This window comes from Trachurus japonicus, chromosome 17, assembly GCF_045865225.1.
Source record: "Trachurus japonicus isolate A0001 chromosome 17, Traja_1.0".
Classification (NCBI taxonomy): domain Eukaryota; kingdom Metazoa; phylum Chordata; class Actinopteri; order Carangiformes; family Carangidae; genus Trachurus; species Trachurus japonicus.
This window is the reverse complement of record NC_140923.1, coordinates 26,108,304-26,124,346: the sequence shown is the minus strand read 5'-3', so window position 1 is coordinate 26,124,346 and position 16,043 is coordinate 26,108,304. Positions and strand designations below refer to the sequence as shown.

Here is a 16,043-nt window from a genome sequence, read left to right as displayed (position 1 = left end):
TCTATTGGTAAAGTGGGACAGTGTGTTTTTGGCAAACTGGGACAATCATTTAAGTCATTCTAAAGGTAATAAGTTCCATTTTTAATATTTGAATATATCCGAACGAATTACGGGTCATTCAATATTCGTTCGAACCTCATTTTTCTAAAAACTGACAGCCCTACTAGCTAGCTCATCCTCTTGGGATGGTGATTGCAGCTAACTGCTTGCAGACTGCGATTTCCTGAACAGGAGAGTTTCTTGTATCTGATTCCTTTGATGATCCAATTTAATAAATAGTTGACCGGAACGTCGTTGTTTGTCCTCTCTTGGAATAAACGAACACGAATGTCAGTTTTCCTGTTTTTTCATCCTGACACCCCTCACAATTTTTGCTCGATTGACACCAAACTTGCTAGAGAGCATCTTCAGACTGTCCTCCACAAACGATCCACACAGATTTTTAATTTATCGAAAATTGAGCCTACAGTGCATGAAAACGTTTGACTGTAAACAGTACTGTAAACATATAGCCTACCATCCAATTCCTGCTAAATACATTTTCAATCTTGCTGAAAAAAAATTACAATATTTTGGAGTCATGGTTGATGAAGTTTGGCAAATATCAGAATTTTATCTCAAAATCTAATTTTTTGAGAACATTTTGAATTCTGCTCTCATGGGAACCACTGCAGTCAATGTAAGAGTGACATCATTTTAAACATCAGATTTTCTCTTATGAAGAAAAACACTTATCATTAAAAACAAATCACCAACATTTCCATGCTGTCTAGATGCAATTTCTGTTTTATCAGATTTTTGTTTAGATAATACAATTTGTGACATTTTGACAATTTTCGAAATCTGCTACAACAACTGCTACGACAGATGCTGCCCGGTCGGTGATTCCCTGAGTCTATTTGAGAAGCCACACACCATGTCTCACTTCAAGACAAATTAGCTCAGTGAGATAGGTGCTGATTCTTGGTGTCAAAGGTTGTGAGTTTAAGTCCCAGTAAGGGTGAGGACACATTAAAATCCCAGATTACCTCAATAGTAGTGTCACAGCATGCCTTTAAATTTAAAAAGGACCATTGACCGTAGTATTAGTGTGAATGCTGTATGTTGTTCGTGTCCGCCATTTTCTTCCAGCATTCACACTATTGTTGTTTGTGTCAGCCATTTTCTTTATTATTATTAGTGTGAATCCATGAATAGTCTCACATTCATAAAAGTCTCAACCTCTCAAGTATTGCTATAGTCCAGCAGTAAGGTGGCTGCTTCCCAACCACAAGGTCACTAGTTCAAATCCCACCTTGCCAACTTTAGCCGTTTTCCCACTAAAATTAGTGTGTCGACGCGGGTTTTTTAAACGCGGGTCGACCCGCTAACAATCAGCATTTGGCCCCTTTCCCATTGACCAAAATGAGCCGAGTCTGACCCCCCGCTGAGGGATCAGACAGAGCATAAACCAGTCGCCCCGCTCTCATCCGCGGTGCAAGAAACACAGTGTCCGCCCGCCGCGGAGTGTGACGTCCGTCCGCCGAGGCAGACGAGGCAGACTGGCCGACCTGCGGAGCACCAGGACTGCGGAGGACAGCGAGTCTGCCGCGGCCGTCATGACGGACGTCCGCGGCACAACATGTCAGTTAAACAGACTGTCGCTTCTTTTCTTTTTTTCAATCGTTTTTGGTCAGTGTTGTTTGATCTTTTGATCCCAGTCTGGAATGAGAGCAGAGCTTTGTTTTGGTACATGATATGAGACGCGACTGGCGCGATGACGTAACGTTCAGTGTCATCACGTAAATTAGCGGGTTGACGCGGGTCTGGCGTTCCCACTGCAAGCCGATCGGAGCCGAGCCGATTAAAGGCGATTTTAACCCGCTTGCCGGGTCGGTGCGCCTTTCCCACTGCCACCAAAAGCCGATTGTTAGCGGGTTTAAACAGGTTTTTTGACCAGTGGGAAAGGGGTATAAGTTAGTGTACTAGCCTCTTTGAACTTAAACTACTACCACTTGGTCGGTCTCATTTTCTAGCATTTTGCTTGGCTTTCAGCCATCATTGAATAACATCAAATTGATCACAGTGCAAAATCCCTGTTGCAGCAAACGAGTCTCACTGTAGCTGTGTATGGTGCCAGCTTGGCAACACAAAGGATGTGGGTTCGTATCTTGCTTCAATAACCTTGTTGGTGAATTTTCCAACTGATCTCTTTACCTCTTTTTCTTTCTCTCTTGGTCTATGTTAACATGTTTTTTGTAAAATGTTCACAAGACTTTCAGACTTTTCACAATAAGTGTTTCAATTTAAAAACTTTGAAAATTTTTACCAAACCAATGTTTGCAACTCTCACCAAAATGTCGCCCCAATATTGCTGAAACTTTTGTCCACTTAAACCCATAATGACTCAACTCCATTTACAGTATGCTGACCTTTGACCTTACCTCACATCATTTTCTTCATATGTGTGTTCCTCATTTTTTTTGCATATTGTTCCTGACGTCTCACTCTACCTCTGGTACAAATTTGGTAACATTTTACCATAGAAATGTGGAGAAAAATCAGATTAAAACTATCCTCATGATTAACTCCATTAACCAGCACACATATGAATGAATTGATGTGACAGTGTGGCAGTGAAATATAACCAATAACATATAACTAATGTAACTTGACTCATCTTGGATGTGATTTTTCCTCCACATTTCTCCAGTAAACGCACGTAGGCTCTATGCATCTTTTTAGGACCTTCTCTTTGCTCAAGGACCGTGCCTACCGTAGTTACTCTAGTTCGGGCGCAACGAAAATCAAACAACGGCTGACTTTACCACTCAGTCGCAAACAGCGGCTCACTTTACCGCGATAGGTGCTAAGTCTATTAAGGAGCTCTGCTCGATACTGCCGAAAATGCCGCATCCTTACCTGCAAATACTGGAGTCCAGGCACCAATCCGATACCACGTGTATCTGTTTACCAGTTAGCTCCGTTAGCACGGTTAGCTCCGTTAGCTTCGTTACCGCTGTTAGCGCCGTTAGCTTCGTTAGCGCGGCTACAGATGAACTGGAGCGGTCCTTTTTTTTTATAAAACGAAATGAGCATCACTACAAGTAACCTGTGTACACGTGTCTCTGTTGTTAAAGTTTAGCATTACCTTAGAGACTAATTTTTACAACCGGGAGTCATGTAAACATGACGTGCCACACGTCTTTTTCCGATCAGTCGTCATGGAAACGTGGCATTTGGACCAGAGTGTAAATGGAAGTGTGTACCAGCTGAAAAATTTAACTGTAACGTTATTGTATGTGTGAAAACATCCACCGTGTGCTATAAAACAGTGTTTAAATCAATTATTTATTCCTAGGTTTATATTTGTTATTTTGCCTGACTGTCAAAAAACTAGACAATAAAAGAAAGATATGTCTTTCTTTTGCTGTATTCATTCATGTTTTACAAAGGGTTTAACCTCAACCAGGCCCAATAATAGTCTAATCGCATGTCATGACCTGGATGCAGTGGCTTTGCAGGACTTTGATAGTTGTTTCATCTAGTGATACAGATACACAAATGAAATATATAATATATAACATATTTGTACACGAGAAAACCAATTTTCCCATGTAGAAATATGAAAATCAATTTTCTCATGTAAAATAATCTTTTGATTTTGGAGTCTTAAAAGTGAAATTATAATGAATAAAAAATATAATATAATCTGTTAAAACATGGCTCATAGCGGCATGCATAGATAGATAGATAGATAGATAGATAGATAGATAGATAGATAGATAGATAGATAGATAGATAGATAGATAGATAGATAGATAGATAGATACTAGCAACATGTTCTGGCCAACAGGTGTCAGCAGATCTCTGGAGTCGTCTATGTGGTCTATGTGGATTCATTCATTCAGGATGGTGGGGGGAGTGCGTCCCAAGTGTAGTTAATATTTAAGGTATGAAGCAACAACTTTCCTCCATTTTTCCCGTGAGGTCTTGTCTGTGTCTGAATGTTGAAAGTGTTGTAAAAATCAGAGAGAGGAGTTAAAGGAGAGGACAACCCGGCACAGAGCTCTCTGCTGACTGTCACCTCCGTCCTCAGCTGAGACTCGCTCCTACAGGTAAGTTACTGTATGATGGAGAGTTTGAGAGGTGGTTCTTTAAGGCGCAGAAGGAGGAAGTTAGATCCTCAATCCGTTTTCAAAACTCAGGTTAAATGCTAAACAAACCCATGAGTAATCCTGTCTGTAGGCTAAGCCTGTAAGTCTGTGTCTTCTTCAGTGGCAGCTTGCAAATGCTTCTTTATTGTTGACAGGAACAACCAACAGCAGTCAGGCTCATTAGATATGTCAGAGTCAGAGTCAGTTTATTTGCCATTTGTGGAGACCACATTGGAAAAGGGTTTTGCGAGAACAAACACTTAAGACAATAGAACAATAGACAACAAATAAGCAGATAAATAAACAATCAATGAACAGATACAATAGATTAAAAAAATTTTTTTAAAAAGGACAATTTGCCCCCATGGATAGGCTGACGGTCACATAGGAAAAGCACAGTACATATTAAAAAAAAGCTGTAATTATTTAAATCACTCCTTTAGACATTCATTGTCATTCAATCTTTCACTCCACCCCACTCACTGCTATGATATGGCCACTGACGTATCTACATCCTGATCATGTTGGGAAGTTCAATATTTGCCCTCAGGTGAACTCCCATTGAAACAATTGCACAAAGGATTTTCTGCTGATCCATGTCACCAGCACTGAGGCTGTTCAGCCTCATGACTTGTCAGCTTATTCCAGTATAACATACCCCAAAAATTTAAGTGAGATCTGAGAGATTTTTACATTTTGACCTGGCTGGTCGTGGGTGTCGAGTTTCCTTGTCCTGAAGGCTGACTGACTTCTCAGGTTGTGCTTGTGCCACATGTTCCAAGGGTGGAGCTGGGCGGAGGTCCCACCCTCAGCTGGTCCAGAGACACTGCTTTCTTTGACCTGACTCTGCCATGGATCTGTTTTGTATGTTATCTGATGCTACATCTGCTTTGGGAGGCAATGCAACTTTATTTGAACTGCACACGCCACACACCAGAGCAATTTGATATGATACAGGCAAAAGTCGAATTATAGTGATTGAACTAAACAAAAAAATTAAAACGAAGGCTTTTTAAAAGCTAAGCAAAGAAGATAGGGTTTCAGGCGCTGAGTGCAGAACGTCAGAAGGTTTCATTGAGTAACCGGTTCCTGGTGCTATGGTTGCAGACGTACGGCAGTATCTCCTAGTGTTCATCAGGATCTCTGACTCAGTTGGAGAACTCATTTTTTAAACCCCTCAGACCATTGCAATGGTACAATACAATACAAAAATGACAGATAAAGTGACACATTTGATGTGACTAGTGAAATTTGAAACCAGGGTAACACCTTTAACCATTTGGTTCAGTCCTTTAACAGAGTGAAAGTGGTTTTCCTCAACTAGCCCCTTTTCTCACCTGAGGAGAACGGGTTGAGTCACTTTATGGTGATTTGTTGTCAGAGCCTGTCCGAGCTGACTTACTGGGAACAATATGTGAGTCTCTTCTTTCTCTGACTCACTGTCCCTCCTGCTGTAGGGGGAGGAGGGAGGACACCTTTCCTACACACAAACCAAGCCAGGTGAGTTTTACACCACTGGGGGATATGGGTTAACATATGATTTAGCGTCTGTGACACACTTTGACGGACAAATGGCGCTATTTCGACAGCAACATGTTGGCACTTCATGTGTGAAATAGTCTGTGGCTGTGGTGGAAGAAGTAAAGTAGAAGGAAGTACAAGTCTTGCATTCAAACATAAGGTAGTAAGTTTAAGTATTGCATTATTTACATCAGAATGAAGTTTTTAAAGTGAAACTATGCCACTCATCATACAGACCTGCTCTGTTATGTGTTATATCGTTATGACTTTGTTAATACTGATGGATTGAAAGCTGTGATTAATGTTCAAGACTAAGATTCACTGAATTGTTTTTCAGACCATAGATAAGACAAGTCCATAGCAGAATGAAATATGCTGCATCCAGTTCATGGTGTAAATGTTTTTACTTTTCTTTTTTAAATGTGTTTATTAATAGAGAAGAACAGACATAATACAAAATGCACACCTTGAATAAGTTGAAAAATGTAGCTGATTTTATAACTGCTTGATATGTTGTTGGGTAGCTCATAATGATGCATCCTATTTCATGAGCGTGAGTTACATTTTCACATGTAAGAGCTTCATATAAAAAGTAACTAGAAATACTGCACGGCATCTCTTACTTCAAATCTTCTTTATGATGCAACAGTTGCACTCTGCTTTGCTAACTAACTCTGGCAGCATAGGCTGGGTGCAGGTGAGACACACATCTCATATACTGGTGCTTTTAACATTAGAGCTGAGGTTTAATATTCAATATTCTTACAGCCGTTTAACTAAATGCAGATTAAATCAAGCAGATGATTTCATGGACATGCGCGTAGCTGGCAACTGAAAATGAAAGTCAATAGTGTTCGGATATGTGAGGAGAGGAGGTGGGAGGGGAAGAGCTTGTCCGGTGTGTTGAAGGAAACACGCACGTATGCACACATACACACACACAGTGAGGGATTGTGTGGCCATGTTGAGCAGAGCTGGTACATAAGGAAGTCAGTGTGTTGGATATACCACTCCTCCTGCGCCTTCATGCTTTATGGTTTTTTCATACCTTCTATTTAACACAGTATCACCACACTATATAGTGGACATTATACACTATATGTAGTAGGGGAAGAGCAGATTCACTCATGTTATTTTACTCAAATAACAATGAATGAAATCAGGGTCTGTTGGGCACACAACTGTATAAAGGAAGTGGTGAGTTAGTGGGGATTGGTTGGTTAATAACTGTAATGTAAACAGTCCAGATGAGCGGTTCCCACCCTGCCTCAGAAGCAACAGGAGGAAGTTCACTCACTTCCTGCTCCCGCCTGAAGGGACAGACGCTCTATAAGTGACAGTGCGGCAGAAACCTAGGGTGGTCTGCATTTTTGAAGTTTCTGCCTTGAGTAGCACAAGTGCTTTTATAGTTTGGGCGCATGTAGATGAGGTCACGAAGGAAAAGTGAAACTGGCGGCAGTGGCTGATCAGAGATAAGGTGCTTCAGTCAGGAAATGTGAGGCAAAAGAGTGAAGAACGCTTGTCTCCGTCGCTGGAGTTGTGAGACTGGTAATGATTACCTCTCTGCTCTCAACTGGACTATTCATGCAGGGTAGGTTATGAATTACAACTAGACAATGGGCTCTCTTGTCTGTGTTTTGCTCAAGGCGTGTAGATTGGATACAAAATGACATCAAACTTGTTTACTGGACTTTTTGTTACACAACATTGGTTGTAATGCTCCCTTACCAGTAAGAGTACAAATATAAAATTTGTTACAAAATATTGTTGTTACCAGTAATGTGTTTTTAAGTTATAAAAGAACAAAATACTTGATTTGTGGAGAATGTCCCCTGTGTGCAATGTATTATGACATTACAAATTTAATGCCAATGAATATCAAGGTAATATTTTACTGCTGTAGGAAAATGACAAACATGCATCTGGATTTTTTGCTCATCTGGGACTTTGTCTTTAAGTGAATGACTCAGATTTGTGCATTCTGGCAAAACAGTGTTTGGGTTCATGTGTCAAAATAATAGGAACCACAGGTTTATTCATTAAGAGTGTATTGTGTTGTATTGCATATGTTTAATCTTAATCTGTTAAAGCAGCAGCTAGAGCCGTCAAAGAAATAAGGAGAAAGTAGATTATAGGAGTTTAGAGAGAGACATTCAGTAGAGTAGCTACATACCTCTGCCAAGACCAAACAAGCCGACACACGTCTGTGAGATCCAAATTATTATCTGATGATCTCAGCACCATCATGATGTCTTATTTTCTTTTACTTCAACATCCATATGTCCTCCTGATTGATTAACAAACATATGTAACACAAGGGTGTCAGGCTCTCGGCTCCTAAATTTGAATTAAATCAGTTCTTCCTTGGTACATCAGTTCAGTATTTTTTTATGTAATCCATCTGTCAGACAAATACACAAATTGCTTGCTGTAGCAGCACCAGTATGTTTCTGTTATCGCAGGACAGATTTCCGATGTATATGGAGATGCAACAGCTGCTTTGAAGTTCAGGTTGTGCTGTAAAATGCACATATTTCCTCGTGTCCATATATTGTCTCCATCACTGGTACCGTCGGTCTGTGTTCCTGCTGCTCCAGGACTGCAGGTCACTCCCAGGAATGCCCCGCACTGCCCCAGGCTGGACCTATTAGCTTTCCCTTTAACTACCTTTTAACTACAGACCAGCATTCCTGATGATCCTGCAGTCACTCTCTCTTCCTCAGACACTTCAGACTCCCTTGTGTTTGATCTGTCTTCCCTCTGTCTGTCTCTGTTTCAGTCTGTCTTCCCTCTACGGATCCAACCGTTTTCTGCTACTTTGAAAACAGAGCCCTCCACGCTGGTCACGATGACTCCGTCAAACTCAAACTCGAGGCTGAAGTATGTTTCTCTGGGGGTGCTGGTGCTGCAGACCACATCACTGGTGCTCACCATGAGATATTCCCGGACCCTGAAGGAAGATGGCCCCCGGTATCTATCCTCGTCTGCCGTGGTGTCAGCTGAGGTGCTCAAGATCATCGTCTGCACTTTCCTCGTCTTTAACGAGAACAGTGAGTAGAGAGTTGTGAGCAGCAGGTGTGAGGAGTGGAGACGTATTCCTGTCTTTTTAATCAGTTAACCGAGCGGCACCACTGGGCCTCATATAAATGCACCTCCATCCTCTCTGCCTCTTCGGTTTGTCTCTTTCTCCACGGGTGGTCCCCAGGTTAAATTACTGACAACACACTCTGTCTCTCCCAGATCACAGTGTGCAGGCGATGTTGCAGCTGCTGAAGGAGGAGGTTGTCAACAAGCCCTTGGAGACGCTCAAGTTGGCCATTCCTGCAGGGATCTACACACTGCAGAACAATCTGCTCTATGTTGCCTTATCCAACCTGGACGCAGCCACCTATCAGGTAACACATTCATATGCTGCTTCAAGTTCACTGCATGTGTGTGTGTAACTGAACTGATTTCAGTATAGTCATGAGTGCAAGTGCTTACTAGTCAGAAATGTACAATTAAATAGTCATTTGTCCTGTACTTGCTCTAAAATTATATTAAATGAAACCATGTGGACTATGGATTACTGTAATATGAGGCCACACTGATGTTATAATACTGTAGCTGTACACTGATGCTTTATAATTTCACATTTTGGGTAATATATAATTATTTGCTTCTTGCTGAGAGTTGGATTAAAAGATCAATACTCATCCAATTCCATGTGGTGAATAAGAAGCATTAGTATAATGTGGGCACAGGGGAAACAGCTGGGGGTAGCTATGTCCAGACACTGGGGCAAAACCCAGTACGTCTGGGTCTCGTACAGTCGAAATAAAGAATCTGACAGCTGCAGTCGGCTGGTTTGAGCCCTGAAGTGCATTTCCCCAGCAGTCAACAAATAACTCTGTAGAACTGATCTGTGTAACAACCCTCATGAATTCATAATGTGGAGCTTTTTCTGTTCATGGGCAACAGGGAAGTTAAAAGGACCGAGTGTATGATGATCAGTCGGGAGTGTGTGTGTGTGTATAAGCCAAAGTTCGTCTATAAAGTCACAGGTTTTGTGCTTCTTGCTTGTTGAAGACTGATGGGTTATATTAGATTTTTTTTCTCTTGTTTGAAATGTTGTGTTTAAATCCAGTCATCCATCTTTGTGTTTGTACAGAAAATGCATGCATCATATGTCAGTTTTTACAGCAGCTTATGGTTTCATCCTTTTAGAAACAAGACACTTTCCGTTAGAGCAGAGTCATTTGACTTGCAAACCACTTTCTGCTAATGGATTGTGCCAATGTAGACAGAGGCACGACTTCAGCTCTCTCTGGCTTTGCTTGGGATTGTGTTTTTCTGATGGTTATTTGTCATGTTTAAATGTTTTGTGTCTGTGCTGTTCTCCACCAAGGTCACATACCAGCTTAAGATTCTCACCACTGCACTGTTCAGTGTGTCCATGCTGGGTAAGAGGCTGGGCCTCTACCAGTGGCTGTCCCTGCTCCTCCTCATGGCTGGAGTCACTCTCGTTCAGGTAGGGCGCAGTTTGTGTCTCTATGATGAATATGACTTGATTTACCCATCATATGTTCTGCTCAAGTTTAACGCTGCTAATGTTTTAACTCCCACAGTGGCCCACAGAGTCTGACTCTGGGCACAAGTCCGTGTCTACAGGCTCCCAGTTTGTGGGGCTGATGGCCGTGCTGATGGCCTGCGTGTCCAGTGGCTTTGCTGGAGTCTACTTTGAAAAAATCCTCAAGGAGACTAAACAGAGTGTGTGGGTCCGCAACATACAGCTGGGTAAGTGACTCACACACTCAAGAAATTCGTGGTCTGTGTGACACAAACATAAACTAAAACGAGGTTTTGTCATTTTACCCATAATGCTCAGTTTACTACTCATAATGAGTCCTAAGTCGTTCCTAGATGTTTTTATTCTCTCTCTGCACTTTAATCTCCTCCTTAGCTGTTTTATCTACTTCTGATTTTAATCGTGTCTGATTTTTCTCTTAGTCTTTTGTTTATTTTGTTTTTGGTTTCTGTAGCACTTTGAGATTACTTTATGAAAAGTGCTTTACAAATAAAATGTATTATTATTATTATTATTATTATTATTATTATTATTACTATTCAGCCTTTTTGACCCTCTATAGTGACAGAGGTTCAGCATATTTTTGACCTTTGCACATTTTTTTATTTGACTTGTCTGTTGTGAGTCATCTTTATGTAAATGTAATCGGTTGGTGTGGACCTTTAAATTCAATACATAGTGGTTTTACTATTGCACACAAACAGGAGCAGCACAAAGACTCAATTGTATGACTATTACACCCGACTTCCTGAATCTCTACTCACTTGAACTAATACATCCTCCCTTTTAGATGACTATAATGTATACCGAGGAACCATTGAACTTTAAGGGACTACACTGTTTCATCAACACATCCAACCTAAATGTCACTGGTGCCTTGATATATCTAAAAATATGAAGGTGAAGAACAAATGCTTTCATAACAGTAATGTCCCAATCACTATTATAAATAAGCTTTTGCAATACAGCTTGTCAAATCTTTACATAGGGGCAGTAGGGCACAATAACAGTCTTTAAGTCACTGAGCTGCCCTTTCTCAGGCACTGGCATGGGGGATGATGTTTTCCACAGTGTGGAGACCCTCAGTGATGTGATGAAGGGGCTCCTCTACCTCGGCTGCACAGGCTTGTACTGTTCTTGGCCACACCTTGTTGAGCAGTCCAGCTGCTTATCCCGGTCGCCTCAGCTCTCCTCTGACCTGCATCTGCAGTGGTGATATACAGAAGAGGGGGAGGGGGCTGCATTATCTATGCCGGCAGTGTGGGGGTTGCGGTGCATAATATAAGCAGTTTATGGGCCGAGCTTTAAGGCTGATGAGACAGACAGACAGTCGCTGTTCAAGCAGGAAGAGCGCAGTCAAACCGGTTACAGCAGAGCTTGAACCGGTTCATTATCATGTGTACGTCAACGTCACAACCCGTCGTCCCTCGCCTCCCTCGTGGGGTCTTCCTGCAGCTGCCTCGGTCTGACAGCCTTTCATATTGTGTCACAGTTTTTATTGTGGTGAAATTAGGGCTGATCAACATGTCATCTGTTCCCCGGGGGCGGCTTCCTCCCGGCTTACGTCCACCTGGCTTAGAGCTCAGTTTTACCTGTTTCCCCAGTCTGGCCCCTCCTTTGTTATTCTTAAGCAGTTCTTAGAGTTAATTCAGGTCTTTGTTGTGAGTAACGTTCACTCACCTGAGGCGCCAGTTCAGAGATTCTTGGGTCGAGGTACTGTAGGTTAAGGTTGTTTTTGTTATTTTTACATCCCTGACACTGCTACATGTAGTAGATGCTTTAATTGTCTGTTAAACAAAAGGCCTTTGTTCGTTGTTTGTTGGCGGTTGTTCGAGTGTGTGTGTTTTGCACAACACTATACATAAGTGTAGTTGCAGCAGATGGTGTGTTGTAATTTTCAGCTGCTGCCCTGACTCAGTTTGACCTCGTGGTTCAGGGAGTGGCTTTTGTTTTTCTTTGCTTTGCACCTGGACTCCACCTGAACCCCCCCCCCCCCAAGTTATATTTAACTAGTGAGAAGAGAACAGGGGGGCGTCTACCTGTTGGTACTGTTGTGATATTTACCCCAAAATCATATATTGCTATAATGTTTGGGATATTGACATTTGCCTTAGACATATCATATCCCAGTTGTTTATCAAACAACCAGTACACTCAGTCCCCCGTGTGTAACTGCTACTTCCCCTGTCATGTGTAGGTAGGTGTATGTCATTCTCTGGGCTGTAAGAGCAAAACACAGTAATTACGCAAATTATAGAAAAGTTGATTACATGCTTCATTATTAAACTGATTGTCACAAGCTTATGATATGTCTAAGGCAAATGTCAATATGATTTTGGGGTAAATATCACAACAGTACATAACCTAGTCCTTCTTCTTCTTCCTCTTCTTCTTGAGAAGGACCTTGACCTCGCTGCTTATCCAGGGCTTGTTCTTATGAATCAGTGCACAGTTTTTACAAGAACAATAATCTGCATGTGAAAGTTCACACAGCCCATCATGGAGGTCGACTTGTGTTGAGAGAGAGAGAGAGAGAGAGAGAGAGAGAGAGAGAGAGAGAGAGACCTCTAGTGGCAGTGAGATGTGGTGAAACAACTTGTAACTTGTCAGGTCTCAGATGACAGCACTGGTTTATATTCTGAGCTGCAGCTAACGACCTCATGTCATCGTGCCTTGTTTCCCTGCTCTTGCCTTTTGTCAGTGTCAATGATTTCCTGTCGCTCCGTGTGAGCTTTTAAATATTTAACAAGAACGGTGAAAAGTGCTGCTTGTTCAACAGAACCTCACCTCTCTGTCTCTTCCTCGTCTCCTCCAGGTCTGTTCAGCTTTGTGTTCGGCCTCCTCGGGATGTTGGCGTACGACGGCCAGAGGGTGAGAGAGGCGGGAATGTTTCAGGGCTACAACACCATCACCGGCATCGTTGTTATCCTACAGGTGCGGTCAAATACTATGTGTCTGTTTGTCTGTGAAGCGTATAGTATGCGCTTGAACAGGTTGGTCTTCATGTTGAATGTTTAAAACTCTGTTCTTCATCTCCAGGCTCTGGGCGGGCTGGTCGTAGCTGTGGTCATTAAATATGCAGACAACATCCTCAAAGGATTCGCCACCTCTGTGTCCATCATTGTGTCCACTCTTATTTCATATTTCCTGCTGGCTGACTTTAACCCCACTGGGTAAGCACATGCACGCTCACACACACACACACACACACACACACACACACACACACACACACACATCCTTGTAATGCTATCTTTGTGAGGACACTCCTTGACATAATGTATTCCCTAGCCCCTTACCCTAACCTTAACCATCCAAAACAAATGCCTAACCTTAACCATTACTCTTCACCTAACTTAAACCTAATTATAACCTAAAGTCTTAACCCTCAAACAGCCCTTGGAAAAAGTGAGGACTGGCCAAAATGTCCTCACTTCCCAAAAATGTCCTCACTCTATTGGTTAAAAACTCGTTCCGGTCCTCACAACGTAGTATGTACAAGAACACACACACACACACACACACACACACACACTCCTCCAAGGTTCAGTGTTTTTTATTTGGTCAAACCACCACTTTGCCGTGGTTTCCTTCAGGATACATTGCACAATGATCCTGTAACTGGCCGACTTCTCTAGCACCATCATCAGATCAAAATTGGAATTGTCCAATACTTTGATTTATGACCAAACACCAACCCTAACCCTTCCCATCAACCTGAGCTGTACTTTGTCTGTAGAGGTAATGTAACATGCTAAACCAATATGGTATACCAACTGAACCAGATGAACCACCAACCACCAAAGTTGAATGTTTGCATGATGTGAACCGAGTGCACAGTAGTTTGTTTATTGAATCATTTAAAGCCTCCGTCTTTCTGCTTCCTTTTCTTGTCTGTCTCTCAGGGTGTTTTTCGTGGGGGCGGTGCTGGTCATTGCCGCTACATTTCTCTACAGCTACGAGGGCAAACCTGCCAGTAGCAGTGCCAACAAGACGGAGACCTCTGCTACCTGACAGAAGACGCTCCACGGGACAGGACAGCGCAGGGCGGGACTCTGTGAACTGTGATGGCCAGTTTGGCACATGGAAATTAAAGATGCAGGGGGAAAAGCATAGATGAAGAAACCTGCCACTGCCTATCACGACTGTTAAAACTGAATGTGTGTTTTTCTCTCATAAAACACACACAGGTGAACTTTGGAGCTGGCTTGTCATGTCGGCACACATTGCTGCAGTAAAACAAACAGGATCATGAAAATATATTGTACTTGCATTTTACAGGGACCAGAAGGAAGCGGATGCAACCACCGCTACATGAATGGATGGGAATTTATATTTTATACTTTTATAGTAAGTTTTATGGTATATGAAATACGGGGAAAGGGATGTATTTACTGAACAATAACGGTGTTAACGGTGCTGACAGCGCCTGCCTCAAAGAGGAGGAAAATCCTTGACAGAGCTTCCATCTAGTGGCAGCATGAAGAGCAAACTTGCTGCAAAGAGGAGGGGTTACCTTTGTTCAAAGATGCTGAATGTCCTTTTTTTTTTTACATGAGATGAGATAAAATGAGTTGTGACTGCTTCGACCTTGCTGCTCCCAGTCTCAGTATTTATATCAAAAGCTTTGGTTCTAATGTTATTTAAATGCAAAATAATGTAAGAACATATGAATAAATTAAGGCGTCCTTTATGCTGAAAACAACCAGCTCTGCCTTGATGTATTTTTCTTACTTCAAAGTCAAATTAATGGATAAATTGGAGCTGGAAGTGTGTATGTGTTCACCCTCACACACCCGCACACACATGCTAATGCATACACACAGAGACAGGCACACCCATGAATATTTTGAACTGTGTTTTTTTTCCTCCAGTTCCAGTTGCTGTGCACTCTGGAAAACCAAACCAGTCTCTATAGCAACAGATGGCTGAATGAGCTGCGGTGCAGCAACAACTGTAGACACTGAATTAATATAACCTAGTTTAACCTCAGAGTATCTTACATGGTAGTAACAGACATTTTTATTCAATAGTGACCCTGACAAATAAGAACAGAATTGAGGCAGATGAACAAATTATTTTTGCCATTTTTTTCTCTGTGTTTCTTTTTTTTTTGTCACAATTTTTGCATAGTTGTAGATTTCAGAGCAAATGAGTATATTTAGTATGAAGACAGCGTGTGTGTGTCGAGGTGGACGTGAAGGGGAGAAAAAAGAGCAGGCAGATGGGAAGGTGAGGCGTGAACCTGGAGAGAAGCACAGATGGAGGATGAGTCATGTGACCCGTGTGTGGAGTGGCAGGCACAGACTTGGACCGATGACACAGCGTGGCCTTCATCTACGATTGTCTGCACAAACCCATCCTGCAAAATAATGGATATCAGTGACGATGAGGAGATGGGAGATGTGGCGTAAGCTCATAAAACCAGTGTTTAAAAATGGCACTTATCCAAAATCAATCCTTGCCAAAATTCCATCTGGTTTAATTCCACATCAAGGAAACTGTTAAGAGTACATTTAGATTTCCCTGACTGTAGGAAGATTTATGTAACTTTGTAGTGCAACATGGCCTGATTAGTGCCACTTCCAACCTACCCTTGGTCTGAGTACAGTTCGGCCCCATTTCAGCGATGATTTACGATGTGGCCCTCGCTGCTATCACCCTTTTGTTTTAAATTTGTCATATGGCACTGCTCCAAGTCATTTACACTGCACTTACTGAACGCATCGCTGACATTATTTATCTAATGTGGTAACGGCTCGCGCTCATCTCTCTGTTGGTTCGTCCGTCACCCAATTTGAATACAGTATCAGCTGCAC

The 16,043-nt window shown here is 42.1% G+C and overlaps 1 protein-coding gene across 6 annotated transcripts; it reads left to right on the top strand.

The window, feature by feature from the left end:
- The first annotated feature begins 5,423 nt into the window (after positions 1-5,423).
- Positions 5,424-14,925, top strand: slc35a3b (solute carrier family 35 member A3b). 6 transcript variants are annotated; one of them, XM_085804376.1, is made up of 8 exons: positions 5,424-5,636; positions 8,437-8,707; positions 8,898-9,052; positions 10,045-10,167; positions 10,265-10,433; positions 13,040-13,158; positions 13,264-13,397; positions 14,130-14,925. In XM_085804376.1, exons 2-8 carry the CDS (start codon positions 8,506-8,508, stop codon positions 14,236-14,238), a joined length of 1,011 nt encoding a protein of 336 aa, XP_085660502.1. In that variant the 5' UTR covers positions 5,424-5,636; positions 8,437-8,505; the 3' UTR covers positions 14,239-14,925. The 6 variants fall into 6 exon arrangements, with proteins under 6 accessions (XP_085660502.1, XP_085660504.1, XP_085660505.1 ...); XM_085804378.1 differs by having other exon boundaries at positions 5,619-5,636; positions 8,486-8,707; XM_085804379.1 differs by lacking the exon at positions 5,424-5,636 and adding an exon at positions 6,964-7,205 and having other exon boundaries at positions 8,486-8,707.
- The last annotated feature ends 1,118 nt before the right edge of the window (positions 14,926-16,043 follow it).